The following is a 20068-nucleotide window of genomic DNA, read 5'->3' as shown; positions in this document are numbered from 1 at the left end:
TGAGTGAGAAAAAAAAAAAGCTCCATCATGTTCAGCAAGCTGCATTAGAGACGGCTGCTGTGGTGCACTGTTTTCTGCAGCTGTCAGCACCCAGCAAACCCAGACCCTCAGACAGGCTGAGGGCGCAGCTCAGGCTGGCAGTTAGAAGAAGCCTTTTTCTTTTGTCAGTAGAAAGGATGTTGGTGCTCTCCCATCTCCCAGGTCTAGAGAACCTGGGTTCAGCCAAGTCAGAAGTTAGAAGAGCACCATGGACCACAGGTTTAGGAGCAGGAGGAACCCAGTGGAAGCCATTTGCCGAGCCCCTTTTGCAGTAGGAAGTGCAGGTCCCCAGGCAGGAGCCGTCTCTCCATCTGGAGGAGACTGGGGTTGCTGACTGGGTCCCAACTTTAATTTTGCTGGGTTTGCTTGGCTTTGCTTCAGCATCCGTAGTCTTGCTGTGCTTGGGTTGCCTTGGATTCCCTGTGACATTGTTGTCTTTTGCACACTTCTCTCAAGGTTTATACAGTAAACAATGTGAGTGTGATAACCAAAATACGGACAGAACACCTGACGGAGGAGGAAAAGAAGAGATATAAAGGTAATGAGCACCCCGCCTCCTTTCTGGATGATCATGGAGAGCCGGGATTCTTAGCCTTCCCAGTGCTGCGACTCTTCTCTCTCATTGTGCTGACCCCAACTGTAACATTATTTTCATTGCTACTTCATAACTGTAATTTTGCCACTGTTATGAATCATAATGTGAATATCTGTGCTTTCTGGTGGTCTTAGATGACCCTGTGAAAGAGCCGTTTGACACACACCCCCACCTCCACCCCCGGGGTTGTGACCCAGGAGTTGAGAACCACTGGTCTACACTGAACTCTGTTTAGTTTGGGGTAAATGTGTTTGGATATGCAAATCCTAACTTTTCTTCCTAAACATTTCCTTAATCTGACTCACTCTTGGAGTTTTTCACAGTTGATTTCCATTGTAATTAAAGCCATTCACAAGGGCTTGTTTATGTGTGTTATTGCAAATAACTTGGATATAGTAGCAGCAACAACAGAAATGGAGCATGAGAAGATATTGGGGAATATTATCACTGGGATGAGTGACTTTACCTCACTTCAGTGATGAGATTTTCATGGACCTTGGCCTCCAGTTACTATATCCTGGCTTTACCAGCTCTGTGGCCTTGTGAAGTTGTCTGTGCTGTAGGCCTCGTGTTCCTCTGTAGTAGAATGGAGGTGGTACTAGGCCACTCTTACAGTCACTGAGAGGATTCAGTGAGTTGGCATGTGGCATGTGCAATCATCTAGAAAGTGCAGGTGGCAACTTGGCCGCCAGCTGTGCTCCGGGTGTGCAGGCTAGTGCCAGAGCACAGCACTGAGTGGCTGGCCAGCTGTGCTCCGGGTGTGCAGGCCGGTGCCAGAGCACAGCACTGAGTGGCTAGGGTGAGAGGGATCCATCTAGCCGTCTCCTAAGCCAGTGCTAAAACTGCTCTACTTGAATTCTTGTTTTTGTTTTTTTCATTTTCCTAATGATGTATATTAATCGCATATAACATTGGTTTCCATGGTGATACTGCTTGGATTCCTATAGTGGTTCCTCTAGGCTAAAGTTTTTTTTTTTTTTTTTTGGTTTTTCGAGACAGGGTTTCCCTGTAGTTTCTAGAGCCTGTCCTGGAACTAGCTCTTATGGACCAGGCTGGCCTCAAACTCAGAGATCCGCCTGCCTCTGCCTCCCGAGTGCTGGGATTAAAGGCGTGCGCCACCACCGCCCGGCTTAGGCTAAAGTTCTTAATGAGAGGATATTCTGGGGTAAGCTCACCTCATAGGTGTTTTTTATCTCGCTGCCTACAAGTGGAATTGTTACTTGGATCGGGAGGGCTTGATTCTGTTGATCTTCCCTCCTTTCTAGAGGACCGGAATCCACTGGAGTCTCTGCTGGGAACTGTGGAACATCAGTTTGGTGCTCAAGGGGTGAGTTCAAGACAGGGTATTCTTCTTCTGTTTGTGATGGCAGCCACTGGGTCCTGAGATCGAGGCCACTGGGTCCTGAGTAGATCACTTGACTTGGAAAGGAACATCAGCTCCCAAGGTGCACTATGGATACTCTTGTAAATAGAGGCAGGATTTTCCTTTTGTAACCGTCGCCTGGTCCCAAACAAACACACAAAAGCTTGTATTAATTACGGAATGCTCGGCCAAAAGCTCAGACTCACTACTAACTTGTTCTTACATTTAGAGAACCCATTTCTATCAATCTGTGCATTGCCACATGGTTCATGGCTTTACCCATCCTCTAGCATCTCGCTTCTTGGGCAGCTCCCTGGGGTCTCTCCCTGATTCCACACTCCTTCCTGTTTTCAGTTTGGCTTTCCCACCTTGCTGTAGGCCAAATCAGCTTTCCTGTCCATGAATGAGAGTGGTGCATATTCACAGCACACAGGGGGATTATCCCACAGCACACTGTCTGGGGAGAAATTAGATGAACGAGACTTTGAAAAAAATCTAGATTTTGAGGAAGGGTTGGTCCTAGAATCAGGCTCTCTCTCCTCTGGGATAAACAAGGACCTTCTCTGAGCATGGCTCTTGAGACCGGCTCAGGGCTTTACACTGCTCAGGAACCATTTTTTTGATCCCCAACTAACTGTGCATTTGGTACAGTGGGTACCAGCTTCCACACCCACACCTGCTCACATGGCTGTGTCTTCCATACCTAGGACATAAAGATGGAAAGAGGGTGGCTGTTAGACTTGCTTGTTCGTGCAGTGAACACGTGCAGCCAGTTGTGGGGCTGCACTTTAGAGTCAGGCAGTCCTGACCCTTAACTTCTGGCTCAGCAGGACCTCACTACGGAGTGTGCCACTGTGAATAACCCCACGGCCATCACACCCGATGAGTACTTCGATGAAGACTTTGATCTGAAAGACAGGGACATTGGAAGGCCAAAAGAGCTGACGATTAGAACACAAAAGTAAGTGGAAGATGTGGCCCCGTGTTCACCCATGGGACTATCTGAAATTGTGCTCTTCAGGGTTGGGTTTGATCATTCCTTGCCCCTTCCTTTAAAAGTAATGTTCAAGCTACTTACTCTGACAAATCCAACAGTAACCGGCTCTCTGCTTAGCCTTTGTCATGGAGAACAGAGACAGGAGAGCACCTTTGTTCTGTATTGATCGTTTTATTCACTGCTAGTAAATCTCAGTTGATAAATGAAATGCTGTCAAGCCCTTTCCCTTCACTGTCAGATTGCAGAGTTCCTCGGGTTCCAGTCTGTCACAAGTCCTGGCTCAGGAATAATGGAGGGGGTGGGTTCTGAAGGGTGCTCTGTCAAACCCCGCAGGTTTAAAGCTACACTGTGGATGTGCGAAGAGTTCCCACTCTCCCTTGTGGAGCAGGTCATTCCTATCATTGACCTCATGGCTCGAACCAGTGCTCATTTTGCAAGACTGAGAGATTTTATCAAATTGGACTTTCCTCCTGGATTCCCTGTCAAAATAGGTATGGTTAAATAAAATTGAGGGCTTAGCTTTTGGACTAGTATGGACAAGGCGGTTTTGGATTTTGGATGGTGTAGTATTCATGACACATGACTCCTGTCTTGATCACTTGCTGCTGTGATCTAGGAGAAAGTTCTTCACCTGGGTCTACTCAGTCTCAGTTTTCTCATCTGTGGACTGGGGGTGCGTGTGTGCTGGTGGCGGGGGTGGGAGGGGACGCTTCTGTAAGGACTGAAGGAAACCTGCTATATCTTGTGCTTTATCATAATGTTAGCCAGTGGTTATTGTTTTCGGTGAAGTCTACTGATAGAAGCTTTTACTTTGTCAGAAATCCCCTTGTTTCACGTTTTGAACGCACGGATTACATTTGGAAATGTTAATGGCTGTAGCACTGCTGAAGAGAGTCAGAATGTGGAGGGGATCCAGGCCGACACAGGTACCGCTAAAAGACTGCGTCTGCATCTTAGTCCTATGTCATTAACTGAACACTTTGAAGTAAGTCTGTGATGTGTAAGAGAAACAGCTATGGGTGCTGTGTTGGTTTGTCACCGCAACAAGAACCTGGAAAACCTGGAGGAAGAAGGGTACATCTCAGCCACCGTTTCAGGTCGCTCAGTTGGCTCCATTTGGGAGGAGACTCTTTCTACTTTACAGTCCACCGAGTCTCCTTCGTTATGATTATGTGTTAGTTTTCACCAAGAACAATCAAAGAACAAGGAAAAACTGTTTTCTGGTGGATTTACACTTTCATCTTTTACATTTTAGTACCGGCAGCACTGAATTGCTGAACTAAGAGTTTCATGCGCTGGGCAAACTCTGCACCACTCAGCTACGCTCTGGCTCCTGAGTTGCTATTGGTTTCATCTTTTTAATTTGAAATGTTTTTAAGCTGAGTGCAGTGACTCACGCCTGTAATCCCAGCACTTAGAGGCAGAAGCAGGAGGATTTGAGTCCAGGAGTTTGAGGTCAGCATGAGCATTACAGTAAGATCCCCATATCAGGAAAGAACAGTCAAGGAAACAACCCCCTCCCCTCCCCCAGACACTTGAAAACACACCATAGTCTGAGGCAGGAGGATTATGAGTCTGGAGCCAGCCTAGGCTATGTTTTGAGTTTACATAAGTTGACCTATGTAGACCCTTTCTCATAAAAACAAAAACACGAAGAAAAAAGTTGTCTGAGCTGTCTGTAATGAGTGGGTGGAGACACTGGCTTTTGTGTTCCAGCATCCGAGGTCACACACTTCGAGGTTGATCAGTCTGTGTTTGAAATCCCTGAATCCTATCATGTTCAAGACAACGGTAGGAACGTGCATCTCCAGGATGAGGACTATGAGATAATGCAGTTTGCCATCCAGCAGAGCCTGTTGGAGTCCAGCAGGAGCCAGGTGCGCTGTCAGCCCCCGCCCCCCATGTGTGCACCCCCTGTTCACTGAAATTTCTAGCTCAGACTTGCTCTAAGTAAAAAGTTTGGTGTGTTCAGTGTTTGTGCAGGTCATTTCACGAAAGCTTGCTATGCAAGAGACCCACCTACATCACCGTGGCCGCATTGTTGGTAATTAATTAAAGGTAGACTTCCTGTAACTCAAGCTCACCTGTGTAGTTCTTGTGTGTTTCTCAAGGTGTGCTGTATAATCGTCTAGAACTGAAGTACTACGTTTCTGTCAGTAGTCTTAGTGAAGGCAGTGATGTGGGCTTTCACTGTGTGAGTTTCTTAGACAGGGTGTGATAAAATGGGATCTCACTCTTGGCCGTTTTTCCATTTAGAGGAGTCTCTTTAAACTCCTTCTGCATCTCAGTTAGAACTAAGAAACGAGCACATTGCAGCAGGGGTGGGGGGAGTGGGAGGGCTAATGCCTTGTCCCCCACTTCTGCGGCTTCTGGTGCTGCTGTCCCAGGAGGCTTTGGCCATAGACGACCTGCTGGGGACAGGGAGTGTCGGCACTGTCTTTGTCCCTTCCTCTAAGACGGTCTCATGTGCTCTGCAGTGGCCCTGTGTCACAGGATTTTGCTGTCTAGTTGTTGGTTATTGGTTTCTTCTTCCCTCCCACTGTCCACTCCTCAGGAATTTGCAGAGCATGCTGGGACTTCTTGGGAGCTGTGAACTGTGAGCATGGTGTCCATGAGCCTGTCAGTGTTTACCAAAGCTTCCGGGACTCGAATAACCTAGTCCCACCCCCCCTTTCCTCCCCCTCTGCGATCACAGACCCATTCCAGATTCATTTGTTGTACTTTTTTCTTTTTCATTAATTTTTAAAAATGTATATGTATGTCTGTGTCTGGTGCACGAGGTGGCCAGAAGACTGCTGGATTTCTTGGAGCTAAAGTTATAGATGGTTATGAGCTGCCACATGGGTGCTGGGAACCAAAACTGGGTTCTGGAAAAGCAGCCAGTGCTCTTAAACACTGAGCCATTTCTCCAACCCTTATTTTTTGGGGGGAGTAGATGGGGTGGGGTTGATTTTTATTTACTTTTTTTTGATAGCTGGGCTATCTGCTTTTGGGGAGCTCCTTGGAGAAGATTCAGCCTTGAGAAACATCAGCTCTTGCTCTCCCTGTGTAAATAAGCCTGGCTTTGCTCTCCTGATGCCATAAGACCGTGGTAGCCATTGAGGACAATAACTGGAGACCAGGGCCACCAATACCCAACCGTATCTTCTCGGTTTGTCTCTAAAGCAGGCCCTGCCTTGGCTGTGCGGTTGTCACCCTAGGGCAGTGGCTCTAGACTGGAGTTCTGCCGAGTCTGAGATCCGGGGTGATGCCTGATGCCCTGGACCGTACAGTAGGGCAGTGTAGTGACGGTCGCTGTCGGTGTCCAGACAGCTTATGAATGCTGTGCACTTTGTTCTCACTCTGCTCACTCCCTCGTCATTTTGGCAGCTGTTCCTTCTACGAGGTATTTATACCCATCGTTTGTTTTTGCCAGGAACTTTCAGGACCAGCTTCAAATGGAGGGATCAGCCCCACCCACAGCTATGAAGCCCAGTATGAAAGGTAACTGATGGGACTTTTCCTGATGTGGCTTTTGTTGGCACGGCACTTGATACATGGGCATCTGTGTGGCTCGTGCTCAGCAGGGAGTTTAGGCCTCAGCCTTCGTGCCTCTTTTATTGTGGTTATCCTTTAAACCAGCTCTGACCTGAGTGCTGACTGGCTCACAGATCAGGGCTGCTTGCAGCAAAGCCCTGGGTAAATGTTTTCTGCTTGGCTTGGTCTTCTGCGAATGTGTGATTGCAGGTCTAGCTGGGTGAGGATATGCAGGGCTAAAGACAGTTGGGGTCGAGCTACAGAAATGGTGGAACCTGCAGTAGTGCCTCCTTCTTCCTATGGGAAGCATGTGTGAGCACTGCTTTCTAACAGACCAGTCCTCATTCGTAGCTTAGAACTGGGGGATGCTGGTTCACATAGGCCCAGCACCTTCACCTCAGCAGGGTAGACATCGTCATGCATCAGGAGTGCTAGGTACAGTGTGCTCTTAGTAATCAGTAAGAATGTAGCTGCTGCCACCACCTCCAGGATAGGAATAACTCTGTTCCGTTTCCTACCCTAGGGCCATCCAGGAGAGCCTTCTAACCACCATGGAAGGCTCGTGCCCAGGTGCCCTCAGTGAGTCGAGCCGTTTTGATAGTGACCTGCAGCTGGCCATGGAGCTGTCTGCCAAAGAGCTGGCGGAACAGGAGCTAAGGCTCCAGGAGGAAGAGGCCGAACTCCAGCAAGTCTTACGTCTGTCACTCACTGAGAAATAGACATTTTTGTCCAGGGGCTGCACAGAGTAGAGGCTCTGGGCTGCATGGAGGTGCTTCGTCAGCTGCGACCCTACAGCAGAGGTCTACACTTCCTGCAGGCAGCAGCTGCCCCTTCCTTTATGCAAAGGTGCAGGACCAGGGACTCCCCAGAGTGGAGGAGGGCAGCATTGGCAGGCCCCATCTCCAGGCTGAGGGAGGAGAGCATCATCACCTTCCATTAGCCATCCTGGCCTGCAGGTCACATTTTTACTACCAGCTTTAGACAGCAACGCCAAGCCCTGCAGGTTAGTAGATACATCTTCATCAGAAGTGATAACAAACATCACTGCAGAGTCAGGGTGCTTTTCTACAGGAGAGCAGCAGCCTTTGTAGAGTGTTCACCAAAGAAACGGGTTCTGCTGACCTCTTTATTCCCTTCCTATAGGGTTCCTAGACATTGCCATTACACCTCCCATCTCAACCTTGTCCATGCCCTTTACCCCCCGCTAGGAGGATATGTACAGGATCTATTTTAGATTATGCCTAACTATTTGCATCAAATTAAGATATACAAATGACCACGGATATTGCCTTAGCCTTAAAAATTACTAATAGTTTAAACCACCTCACTCTACACACTGAGGACCTGATCTGAATCCATAGAGGCAGTTCCTTTGAGAGCAGCATCCTCCAGGCTAAACCGAAGGCAGCTAATCCTGTCCTTGGAGGAGCAGCTAGGGGAATCCATGGCTGGTTCTCAAAGCAGGCAAGCTGACCAAACCATGGGAACAGCAGAGAATCTAGCTACTGTGCGTTCCGTGCCTGCTCCAGTGAAGGATTTCCAGCCTGGGGAGAGCCAACTGCACGAGCTAGCTTCATTAGAGGGGGCAGGATGAGCTAGCTTCTTTAGAGAGGGCAGGGTGGTCCTAAAGCCAGGAGAGAGCTGACCTGGAGTAGAGGCTCTTCATCCAAAAGGGAAAAGTGACGACTCCATATTGCTTTTTAGAGTTCAAATCAACATCTTTCTGGATAAATATATTTTTTAACAGAATGTTTTTATTATTTTTAAGAGATATAAAAATGACTACTCCCATCAGTAGCAATACAAGGTTATACATTTTAACCAGATTTTCTCAGGCCTTTTTTGGATACCTTTAGTAGTTAACTATTTTGTCTAACCCTTCTGTAAATACCTATTGCATAACAGACCGACTCCTGGGGAATGCAGCCAAGGGCACCTTGCACCCCTCACCTGGTGCAGGCATTAACCCCACAGACTGCGCTGATCACATGCTAATAGTACCTTCCTCTCTTCTGAGTCTGTTTCCTGTTACGCTTCTGTTCTGAAGAGAGTCCACCATTCTCAAGAATGTCTGTTTGATACAGTCAATGTTGCCAGTAAAATGTTCTTAGTCAAAAAGAATTGTGATTTTTAATTTCTCATAGCACCTACCTTTTGTGATGGTCTAACCAAAATTCCTTCCCTGTACAGAAGACGAGGGTGGGCATCACATTTGCTTTCTGCTCAGCTTGGCAGCTGTTTACTTGGCATTTGCCAGGAGCAAAGACACTGTGGGAATGGCTGCACTGGGGCCACGTTTACTCACTAAGGTGAATCCCAGGTTTGCGTTCCATCTCTGCTTTCTGAAGTCTGTGCTTGTGCCCCTAGGAAGTCACTTAAAAAGGGATTGAGCACTGCATCACCATGTTGCAGCTTTCCCTGTGTGTTCTGTCTTAAAATGCAAATAAATATGCTTCCATAGAGGGCGCTCACAGGCCCTGCCAGTCAGTCTGTCTCTTCTGGGTGCGTCCTCTCAACGCCGCAGGAACACATGCTCCCTGTTCACAGTACCTGCCCTTTACAAAGACCATCACCCACCCCCCAGCCTTCCTGCCCAGAGCGCAGTCAGCATTGCCTCACAACTTGTACCAGGTGTAAATAAATGAAAAGATCCAGTGTTGGGCCATGTGGGTCCTCTTCTTGCACCTCCTGGGAGTGTGGTGCCTTCTGGAAGAGGGGAAATGGGCATCAACACTGCTAATCGAAGAGATTCAGTCCTTGAAGCCAGAGTGATGGGGGATATTTTTAAGGCATTCAAGTAAAATCTGGGCCTTAAAAGCAAAGGGCAGTGGCTGGATAACAGTGTTTTAGGGATCTGGAGGGGACTTGGTTGTCCTAGGAAGATGGGAGGAGCAGCTGTGCTTTGGGGTGTAAGCAGTACGTGAGCCACACCCCCTTTGCAGGCCACGGGCAGTCTATGGATGACTTAACACCGAGTACCTCACCAAGACCATGCTCCAGTCACTTCTACCTGGAAGCCTGCCCCACTGAGTGCAGGTTTCTGAGAGTCTGTTCCCGACTTGTTACACTACACAGTGAAGACAGCAGCTGGCCTCAGGCGCCTCCTGACCATGGCGACATCAAGGGAGAGGGACTGGACTAGAGATTTTAAGTGACCGTGGGACAGTAAGTGATGGAGGTCAAAGTGCTACCTAGCCCCGAGTCTAGAAATAGGCGTGGTTTAAAGACTGAGTCCAGCTAGAAGCTTTGCGACTAGTGCTCCGGAGTCCCCAGACCTCCAGCAGCACTGGGAGAGGAGCCTGTGTGCTTTGGAGTGCTCATGTGTTCAGATGCCCGTCACTCCTTACAGCCTTGTGTTCCCTTTCATAAGCTGTTTATCTGAGATAGGTAGGATCCATCTGTGGAGCCCTGGTTGGTGAGAGACCCAACTACTGCTGCCTTCTGATTGCTGGGATTAAAGGTGTACAATTCCTATTTGTTTTTTTAAAAAAACAGTTAATCGTGTGCGTGAGGAGAGAAGGCGTGAATGTGGGTGCCGGCACCCTCAGGAGCCAGGGGCTCCCTGGAGCGGCAGCAGAGGTGTTATGAGCTGCTTCACGTAGATGCAGGGAATCAGCTCGGGTCCACTGGAAGAGAAACATATGCTCTTCATTGCTAAACCATCTCTCCAGCCCCACATTTCTGTTTCCAACCAAGTGTCTCTGGTCCAGTTCTTCGTCCCAGGTCTCATCCATGTCCACATGATTATTACCAAGCAAAGAACAGTAACAAGGACTATAGGCTTGGTAAGATTTTACTCTTTCCTTTTAAAATCTTTAAAATGACAACAAGGATTACAGTGGTATATCAAAACAGGTTGTTTATGAAGTGGGGTTGGACATGCCCTCTTGGGACACAATCTCAGTGCCCAAATATTCCTCATGTGTCAGGGCAATACCTGGAACTTCTGGGGAGCAGTCTGACTGTGTGTGGCCACGTCTCCTACAGTTTAGTGTTTTACATCACTCAGTTTCGGGGTGCCGGTGTTACTGCTGATAAAGAAACTGAGGCTCTGGAGAAGGGTAGCTCCTTATAGTTGGCCTTGACCAAAAGTGCGGGATGCAGTCCCAGCCCAATGTGAGTCTGGCTCAGTCTTACTATTTCACATGCTAGTTTAAATTCCACTTCACTGGTCTACCTTAAACAAATGAGGCCAGATTCAAACGCACACCACACACACCTGCACTAAAGTTTTCAAAAAAGATTATATGAGCAGGTTGCCTTGTGATGTCTGTTCACGACACATGCTCGGTGTCTACCTGCGGTCAGCAGAGGGCATCAGAGTCCCTGGAACTGGAGCTACAGCTAGCTGTGAGCCACCATCTGGATGCTGGGAACCAAACCTAATTCTCTACAAAAGCAACAAGTGCTCCTAATCACTGAGCCATCAATATAGCCCCACCCTGCATTTTAAACACTAGGAAACATAATGATGAATAAACAGCAGCCAGGATTCCTTTAACTTTGTTATTTAATGGCTCGGTGTTACACGTTTGCAGAAAAGACCCCAACAGTTGCAGCGCTCCTCCTCAGTTAGTTCACACCAAGCAGTGCTCCTCCTCAGTTCACACCGAGCACACCTTGTCAGACGATAACACAGACCAGTGCTGTGCTGTGGGGAGCATGAGACTAAGATTACAACAATTTGACAAAATTAAATCTAGCATAATAAATACTAATAACCACTCTATAACTATGAGAAGTATCAGTAGGAGAACTCAAGTTCAGTAGCAGCACTTGAAAAGCCGAGAGTCCTGCAAACAGCAGCCTGCACAGTGGACACCAAGTTGACCCCTCTACACCCTGGGAGAAGAGGGAGAGCTAAGTCTCTCATGCTCCCATCTGGAAAGTTACAGAAGCTTTAGGCCATGGGTGAGAGGGACATCAATATGTCTGACAGGCCAGGGGGGGCACGTGACTACAGACCTAGGATACAATTCCGGCCCAATTGTGGCCATTCAAGTCCAGAACCAATGAAGGCAAGGAATGATGGCCTAAGTTCTCCACGATGAACACTGGCTTTTCAACCAGGGTATCCTAGGGCACCTCAGTAGAAAGGAAACGTAGTCTTTGTTTGTATATTTACTTATTCGTGTGTGGAGGTCAAAGAACAACCCATGGGAGTCAGTTCTCTCCTTCCAGATGAGTTCCAAGAATCAAACTCAGGTTATCAGGTTTGGGTGCAAGCCCCTCTACCTGCTGAGCCATCTTACTGCCCCATGTAACACACCATGACAGAATGATTGAGAGCAGGGGATGTCTACATGTTTAGTCTTCCTCTTCCTTATTTCAAGAATTAGTGATTAGTCCTCTCCAGCGCAGCTCTTCTGGACACTTGGCAAAAGACATGTCTTTAAAGGAGGCTTGGAGCTTCAGCCTTGACTTTTAGCCAGCACAGCCAAACAAAAGCACCGAGATGCCGACTCGGCAGCCAATAACTGATGTTAGGACACAATCACTGCTAGATGCTTTTCTAAGCCCTGTCCAGGTCAGGGGTCACTTCCTACAAGTTCTGATTCCATCATCTCCAGTGGCTCACAGGCAACGCAACTCATGCTGTCCCAGAAACTTGAAGCCGCGTGATCTTCTGGGGCTGTCACCGACGACGAATGGGCTTGTAGACACAAAATGCCATCAGGATGATGGTCACCAGCAGGAAGCTAAAAATGGTTCCCATCAGCACTGCAAAGGGAAAACAGGTTACCTCGTGGGAGCGCCAGGCTCCATGTTTTCATTAAGAGACGGTGCTTTTTCAATTGCTACTTGACCCAAGGGTACTTACTGCGCTGGGTGGCAGAACTAGCTAGGCACTTACTCCAGTCACCCCACAGGTACAGGACAGTGAGAGCAGAAGCACTCATAACCAGAGCCCCGCCCCCAGAGCCCCGCCCCCCCGGGGGGGGTGTCAGATTCCCTGGGACTGGAGTTAGAGAAGTTTGAAGTGGCATTGTGAATGCTGGGACTCAAACCCAGGGCCTCTGCAAGAGCAGCTGGTGCTCTTAACTGCTGCGCTCTCTCTCCAGCCCCAGCTGTTGTTGAGAGTAAAGTTCATGTCTAAAACATTCAGGGTGCTCAGGGAAGGAGTGGGGTCTACAAGAGGACTCAGCCTGGCAGTCTGGGGCTTTAAGCTACGAACGGAAGCCACTTGCTCCACTCAGCAGCAGCGGTCTCCTGTGGCATTCAAAGCGCTGTGATTGTTGATAAGCAAAGGCACATTTATAAATGTTTAGTTCCAAGTTTGTGGGCCCACGCCAGGTGCCAGCGGACTTGACTATGCTGGTCGCGGTCCAGTTCCTCTGAGAAGCCTAGACCTGCCTACTTTCAAGACGGTCATTTCAAAACATCTGTGCCTGCCCCACCTCTATCCCATCACATCCTCTTAGCCTAGTTATTACACAAAGAGCTTCTTTTCTTGGTGGGTAAGGGGGAGAAAGGATAGGAAAAATGTCAAAGAGCATTTCACAACTGCAGAAGGCCAGATGTAGTTCTGAGATCTTCATTGGTGCTGGGAACCAAGCTCAGGCCCCCTGCGGTGCAGCCAGGAATTACTGCCGAGCATCTATCTTTTGCTTCTATTTTAAGAAGCAGATTTCTGGGGCTGGAGAGATGGCTTGGTGGTTAAGAGCACTGACTACCCTTCCAGAGGACCTGGGTTCAATTCCCAGTACCCACATGGCAGCTCATAACTGTCTATAAATCAGTTCCAGGGGATCTGAGACCTTCACACAAATGCACATAAAATAAACAAATCATAAATTCTTTAAAAAAAAAAAAGAAGATTTCTTTCCCTTTAATTTTAAAGCCCCTTCTAGAATGTACGGAGATGGTTTGAATGGAGCAAGAGAATTTTAAGTCCAGTTGTACTCATAACTTTAGGAAACTGGAAATTAAAGACTTTTGACAATTTGGCCAGGTATTTAGTTGACCTGGGCTATCTGGAGATATGGCATTTAGCCTGTTTAGGACCAAGATTGTGTTACTGGACCCAGCACCCATACTGGACCCAGCACATACCCATAACTCTAGTTCCAGGGATCTGATATCCACTTCTGGCCTCATTGGATACACAAATGAACACACACACACACACACACACACACACACCCCACACCTAAAATCCAAACAAAGGAAAAAAAACGAAAAAGCTTAACTAAAACCATATGCTAGGTATCAATATTATTTGAATTAACATCCATTTGGAACTTGATAAGCCCTTCTATTCTTCATCCTTGTACCCACCTCTCTTGCATGGCACATCAGTAACCAGACATGTTCCAAAAACAACCTTAAAAGACTTTGTTGTTGCTGTTGTTCTTCAAGAGAGGGTCTCTCTGTACGGCCCTGGCTGTCCTGGATCTCACTCTGTAGACCAGGCTGGCCTCGAACTCATAGTTATCCACCTGCCTCTGCCTCCCAAGTGTTGGGACTATAGGTGTACGCCACCACCACCTGACTGTAAAAGACAGCTCCATCCCATGGTCACTTCCCATTACTGAGAATCATGTTCTGGATCGATAAAGTGGGACAAATGAAAACCCAATTAAAAGGATTTCTTTAAGCTTAACTATGGATTACCTTCAAGCAGTGTTCAATAAAGTACTGGGCATATAGTAGGTGCATATAGTTGAACGCTTCACTTACAGTCAAGACAGGCAGCAAGCACTCATGGAGGTGAACAGTCCGGAGTTTGAGGTCAGACTGCCTGGGTTCCCATGTGCTTCCTAGGCTATGCATCTTACTAAAGGCCCCCAATTTTTGTGTCCTTGTTCATGAAATCGGCGATAAAATTCCTACTGCCCTCAACTGCCTAGGGCCGCATTTCTTGAACTCCAGGTGGTAAAGGACAATTATTTCTACTTCGTTCCAGATTCTAGATATATGCATGGTTACTAAGCAGACTGCCTCAAAGCATCCAGTGCAGACACGTTACCTGCTTGATGTTGCAATACCACAGTGTAAACTTCCGTAACACTCTTTCTGTAGTTGATGATGGTGGTGGTGATGGTGATGATGAAGATGACGATGGTGATGATGGTGCTACTACTACAGCTAAGACAGTTTGGGAGCATCCTCAGCTTGCTGTTCTTCAGTAGGGGTCTTAACTGAAAGGGTTAGGACTGGAAACATTGTGATTGTGTGGACTGCAAGTGGTGGGTGTGACTGGACCCAGAGGGTAAAGGATAGGTGGGGGCTCATAAACATCCTATGCTCAGGACAGCCTCTCCCCATCCCTGCAGCTAAAAAAAAAAAAAAAAAAAAAAAAAAAAAAAAAAAAAAAAAAAAAAAAATCACGTGATCTAAGGTGTCAGATGTATCCAGGGTGACAAACCCAAGTCTAAAGGATTAGGCTGGAAATCTCTGACAACTACTTAGTGGACTGCTAGATGGGTACCAAGTAAGTGGTCTAAACGTGGGAGAAAACAAGCCATAGAAAGACAGCCCAGAACGGTATTAGGTGGGGAGGGAGGGTGGAGGCGAGACGGACACATCTGGTTTGCTCAGTATCAAGAACCAGAGCTCCTTTCAAGGCCATGCATTATGTGACAGATACCCCCCAAAGTTGCTTCAAGCTCCCACAAATCCCAGATTCAAGCATTGGCATTCACCATGCCATACCTGGGTATCCCTGAGTAACATAACTTTACCTTTCGGCTTCATTTTTCCTTTTCTGTTAAAACAGGATTGAAAAGCCCTACTTTTTCATTAGCTTACAATGAAGCTCCCCAAATACATGTAAGTCCTGAGCACAGCACCTGGTGTGTAGGGAATGCTAAAACGTCCATTACAAATGTCATTGCTGAGAACGGGCCTATCTGGCAGGAAGAGGGATGGATGCAGATGTAGCCCTCCTGCCCAGCTTGAATCCATAGAGTCGGACATGAAGGCACAAACCCAGGTCTCCAGCTTCTAATATCAGCAGGTGCCGCCAGCACATAGGGCAAGAGAGCTGGCTCCCAAGCTTGGGCTGACAGCAGGAAAACTGGCTCTGTGAGCACCAGACGTCAGGGACAGCTCCCGCGCCGCCCGCTCCCAAGCCCGGGTGCTCCGCGCTCGGGCTGCAAACGCGCAGCCCGCTCCGCCTCGCCCCGCCCCACCCCGCCCCGCTCACCCAGGTTCTGCCCACGCAGCACCGCGTAGGGCCGGCTCCGCTCCGGCGGCACCCCGGGGTCCGGGGCCTCGGCCTGCCCCAGCAGGAGGCTGCAGAGCGCAGCACCCAGCCGCAACCACCCCGCAAGCAGCATCTCTGGAACCTGCTCCGCACCGCGCGTGCGGACGCGGCTTCCGCCTCAAGCCCCGCCTCTAGACGCGCCCTTTCCGCGGCCAGCGTAGTCGGCTGGCGTGGTTGCCATGGAAACTAGACGGGGGCGGGTTTGGGAGAGGGCTGGTGGAGACGGGACAAGGTTCCGCCAATATGGTCCGGCCATAATACTGCACCCAATTTCCGCGAGGATTAACGTTCCGCCCAGAATGTTCCCAGCTCACAACATTGAAAGGCTTTTCTTTACAAAACCATGCATTTTCGTATTCAGTCGTCACCATATTCTGGAGAAACAAACTATGCATTCCCATTTTACATACATTCTCTCAAGGAACCCATATCCTGAACATCTTTTTCTAAAACTGCAGCCTCCCCCTCACTCAAATATCTCCACACCACCTAGCGTCCCGCTTAACTTCATTGCCATTTGACTGACGAATTTAACACGTATTTTTCTATTTAAAACACACACACACACACACACACACACAGTGGCCCACCTGTGTCCCAGGGCTCTGCTCCAGAGGAGAAGACAGGGTCAGAGCAAGACAACTGATGAGCTCTGGGTTCAAGTGAGAGACCCTACCTCAATATATAAGGTGGAGAGTGATGTAGGAGCCATTCAACATTAACCTCTGGCTTCTTCAAGCACGAATGCACATACTGTGCACACACACACAGACCCAGGTGCACTCACACACATACAAACATACATACGCACGTGTAACATGCATATACACAGCTCTAAACGTGCTGGAGAAACCTCTCCTTGCCTACCATAATATAGAGCAAGCAAAGGACCCCAGCATCCTAAGTGCCAGAGCTACAGTGGACCCAAGGATAGTTCTTTTGACACATTGTTCATACAATAATGGATGAACGTTGCTAAGAAACAATGGAAAGCATCTCCATCCATCCATCCATCCAAACACTTCTGGTGAGTGGATGGGTGTATGCTGATAGCAGGGTTTCTGATGCTTGTACAAATCTAAGCAGGTAGTAGAGCATATGACCTGCCTTCCCGATATATCACCTCCCTGAGCCTCACTGTTTGAATCCACTAAGAGAATTCCTCTGAACTGTGGGACCAAATACTAAAAAGCATGCAGCTGGCACCATGCATTGTGATTTATGTGGGAGCTATGAAGGTTACGCTGGGCATATGTCTAAGAAGAGTGGGTTTGGAATGAGCCCGAGAAATCACATACTCTAATCGTTGGTGAATTCCTGAGATGCGGGCTTGGCTGGCTTTTTCATGCTGCCAGTCACTTAGCTCTTCCCATGGGAATTTCCTTCAGTTAAAGCAGATACAGAAGAAACCAAAGGATATGTGATTGCTTAAAGAGAATTGTTCTCTTCCCACCCCAGGAACTGTACACAGCAGGCCCCTTCATATCGCTGAGGCTAGGATGCTCACCCCTCGGAATGTGCTTTCCTTGTCTATCAAGCGACCCCTGCAACATTTCCAGCACTGTCTTTTTCTGTCTTTTTCTTCTGTGGACATTTATCTCTCTCCAACCGAACTGCAAACTGTGTGAAGGCAGGGACAGTATCCTCAGGGCTGGAACATGTACAGAGCAGTTTTCTCAAACGTTTGTTGAGTAGATATAGAACATTGACACTGGAGGAGACACATCCATGTCAGAAGCTGAAGACGAAAACAGCAGGATGGAAAGAGCCCATCTGCTCCACTCACTGACTTCACTTACATTTGTTGGACTGGCTAGTTGTGTGTCAACTTGACACAAAGCCACTGGAAAGGATGGGGCCTCAACTGAGAAAATGTCTCCATAAGACCTCACTAGAGCACCCTTTTTTCTAATCTAATCAGTGATTTGGTGGGGGAGGGCCCAGCCACGTTGGGTGGTACCAACCCTGGACTGGTGATCCCGGGTTCTATAAAAAAAAAAAAAAGGCAGGCTGAATGTAAGAAGGTAAGGCCTGCAAGGCTGAGAGGAGCCAACCTGGAGTCTGCCTGGTGCTGTCAGAAATTCTGATTGTGCCTAGTCAATGAGTGGTGACCACACAATGTCAATGCATCAGAATGCCTGGGTGCTGGGAGGGTATATAAGTTTATCCCTGTTGTTAAATAAACGAGTCTTCTGTATGCCTTCTGCCTGACTTCCAGTGTCTGAGTCATTGATGCTGCACCTTCTCACCCCCTCCCCCAAGGAAAATGTTAGGGTTCAGCTACAGCTGAGCAAGCCAGGAGGAGCAAGCCAGTAAGCAGCATACTCCATGGCCTCTCTCTAGCCCTGATACCATTGTGCTTTATACTAAAAATATGTTAAAGTACACCACAAATATCTTATGGACCATCACACTTGTTATCTATTTTGAAATTCAGAAGTACAATGACGGTGGACATGGGCTGGTTTTGGCTGTCCGGGATTGGTTCCTTTATGGGTTATTGTTGGTGAACAGATGGAAGCACTTCTCTCTGCCTACCCGTGGGTTCTGGAGTCCTCGCTCCAGGAGCGCACACACTATCCAGTCGTCAATAGGCACCTTCCATCCCTTCGGCTGCAAAGACCAGTTTAGGATTCAGTGTGTGACCTGAGTTAGGCCTCCTTCCAGCCCAGCTCTTGATGAACACTTGTTCGTTGCTATTATTGTTGAATTGAGGGTAGCTCTAAATAGACCTGTCCCAGAACTCTAGACCAAGCTGGCCTAAAATTCAGAGATCCACCTGCCTCTGTCTCCTGAGTGCTGGGATCAAAGGTGTGCACCTCTACAATCATTTTTAAGGTTTATTTTATGCATATGTGTGTTTTGCTTGCATGTATGTGTGTGCATTGCATGTATCTGGTGCTGGCGAAGGCTAGAAGGTGTCTGTTCCCCTGGAACAGGAGTTGCAGGCAGCTGTGAGCCGCCAGGTGGGTGCTGGGAGCTGAACCCGGGTCCTCTGGAAGGGCAGTCAGTGCTCTTAACTGCCGAGCCATCTCTCAGCCCTTCTTACACAATCTTAAAAATCACTTCAGCTGCTAATCTCACTTTTGTTATTATGGTGACAATCCATACTGTAAAGTAAATCATCTTAGCGAATTTTAAATATAATTCAGAGGTACTAGGCGCATCCACACATGTGGCTCATTTTTCAGAAGTATTTCATCATCTCAGACAGAAACTCCACGTCCTTTAGAAAGTGACACAGCTGTCTCCCCAGTCCCCAGCCCTTAGTGACCCGTTTTACTTCTAGCCCCTACATAATTACCTATTCCAAATAAATAGATCACTACCAAATAAGTGGAATGTTCATTTGCTTGCTTATTACCCTTAAACAACTATTTTGGTGGCTTGTGGTGATTTTTTAAAACTAGCAGAACACACACAAACGAATCTAGTTACAAAACATTTGCTGTCCATGGCCACTTGTCCTGACATTGATCAATAAAACACAAAGTAATGTCTGCACCTTCCAAGATCTCAGTATTGCATAAATGATCGGCCCATTTACCGGGTGAAAGGTCGCACACACTATTTGCCCAACGTGAACATAATTTTCTTGCAAACTCCCAAAGCAAATGATTCCTCGTCTGGGGAATCCTGGGGGCTGCAGGAGGCTGTGAAATCCCTGAGAGGTCCTAGCGATTCCTCTGGGGCTGGGCCAGGAGTGCCAAGTGCACCCCGACTCCACACCCCGCCCCACCCATCCCCACACAGGACAGGACATTTTCTAGGCAGCCATTCTGGCACCAAGAACCTTAAAGTGAGGGGAACTATGTCCGCACAGACACTCTTTGGTGTTTACCGGGTTGACACTGAGACTCACTTCGCCAAAGTCCGTGTCAGGTCAGCCGCCTTCTCTGAAGAGAGCGCCAGGAGTGAGGTAAGTGCTCAGCCCCGCCCCCGTACCCTGCCTGGCCAACCAGGTCCAGAAGGGCGGGAGGCCACGCCCACCTGTGGGAGTCAGAGTTTGCATTTTCTAAATTCTGTTCTCTAGCGCCCCTTCTGGCCGTGATGGGTGGTGCAAAAGAATGAGGGGCGCTCCAGAGCTTCCATCTCTGACAGTGACTGATCTGGGCTCTATGCCCACAAAGCAGCTTCGTGGCTCTAGTTTAGAATTTGCATCTGAACGCCCAGAGTATCTGAGATGGCTTGAAATCCCATTCCGAGTTTCCCAGAGTCCCACTCGTTTCCTTTATAGAAACTTAAAATATTCCAAAATTTATGAAGCCCTATTCCCTTTATATCAAACCCCATCAATACTCTGGCCTCTTTATTTCCACAGGCTGGGCTGGAACAAAGGAGAAATCAAAA

At 48.0% G+C, this 20068-nt stretch overlaps 2 protein-coding genes across 3 annotated transcripts in view; one reads left to right on the top strand and one right to left on the bottom strand.

Moving 5' to 3' along the window:
- Ankrd13a (ankyrin repeat domain 13A) overlaps positions 1-8997 on the top strand; it is a 31317-nt gene extending 22320 nt beyond the window's left edge. Inside the window, exons 8-15 of one of the 2 annotated variants that reach the window (XM_038345020.1) lie at positions 496-577; positions 1900-1961; positions 2825-2958; positions 3328-3485; positions 3813-3920; positions 4711-4871; positions 6410-6477; positions 7034-8997. In XM_038345020.1, coding sequence (XP_038200948.1) covers positions 496-577; positions 1900-1961; positions 2825-2958; positions 3328-3485; positions 3813-3920; positions 4711-4871; positions 6410-6477; positions 7034-7229 — 969 coding nt within the window. In that variant the 3' untranslated portion in view covers positions 7230-8997. The remainder of the gene's footprint in view (positions 1-495; positions 578-1899; positions 1962-2824; positions 2959-3327; positions 3486-3812; positions 3921-4710; positions 4872-6409; positions 6478-7033) is intronic. The other variant, XM_038345021.1, reaches the window with a different exon arrangement.
- Positions 8998-11002: 2005 nt separating this feature from the next.
- C10H12orf76 (chromosome 10 C12orf76 homolog) lies at positions 11003-15860 on the bottom strand. Its single transcript, XM_042055891.1, has 2 exons — positions 15659-15860; positions 11003-12231 (listed from the first exon to the last, which is right to left on the bottom strand). Exons 1-2 carry the CDS (start codon positions 15789-15791, stop codon positions 12146-12148), a joined length of 219 nt encoding a protein of 72 aa, XP_041911825.1. The 5' UTR covers positions 15792-15860; the 3' UTR covers positions 11003-12145.
- Positions 15861-20068: the final 4208 nt, after the last annotated feature.

This window comes from Arvicola amphibius, chromosome 10 (assembly GCF_903992535.2).
Source record: "Arvicola amphibius chromosome 10, mArvAmp1.2, whole genome shotgun sequence".
Taxonomy (NCBI): domain Eukaryota; kingdom Metazoa; phylum Chordata; class Mammalia; order Rodentia; family Cricetidae; genus Arvicola; species Arvicola amphibius.
Note: the sequence above shows the minus strand (reverse complement) of the source record. Positions and strands in the feature narration are given on the sequence as shown.

Bases quoted from the DNA above. Each gene is read 5' to 3' on its own strand.
- C10H12orf76 (XM_042055891.1), bottom strand. From the start codon at position 15,791: ATGCTGCTTGCGGGGTGGTTGCGGCTGGGTGCTGCGCTCTGCAGCCTC. The intron at 12,232-15,658 runs GTGAGCGGGGCG...TTCCCTTTGCAG, and splicing joins GCTGCGTGGGCAGAACCTGG to TGCTGATGGGAACCATTTTT.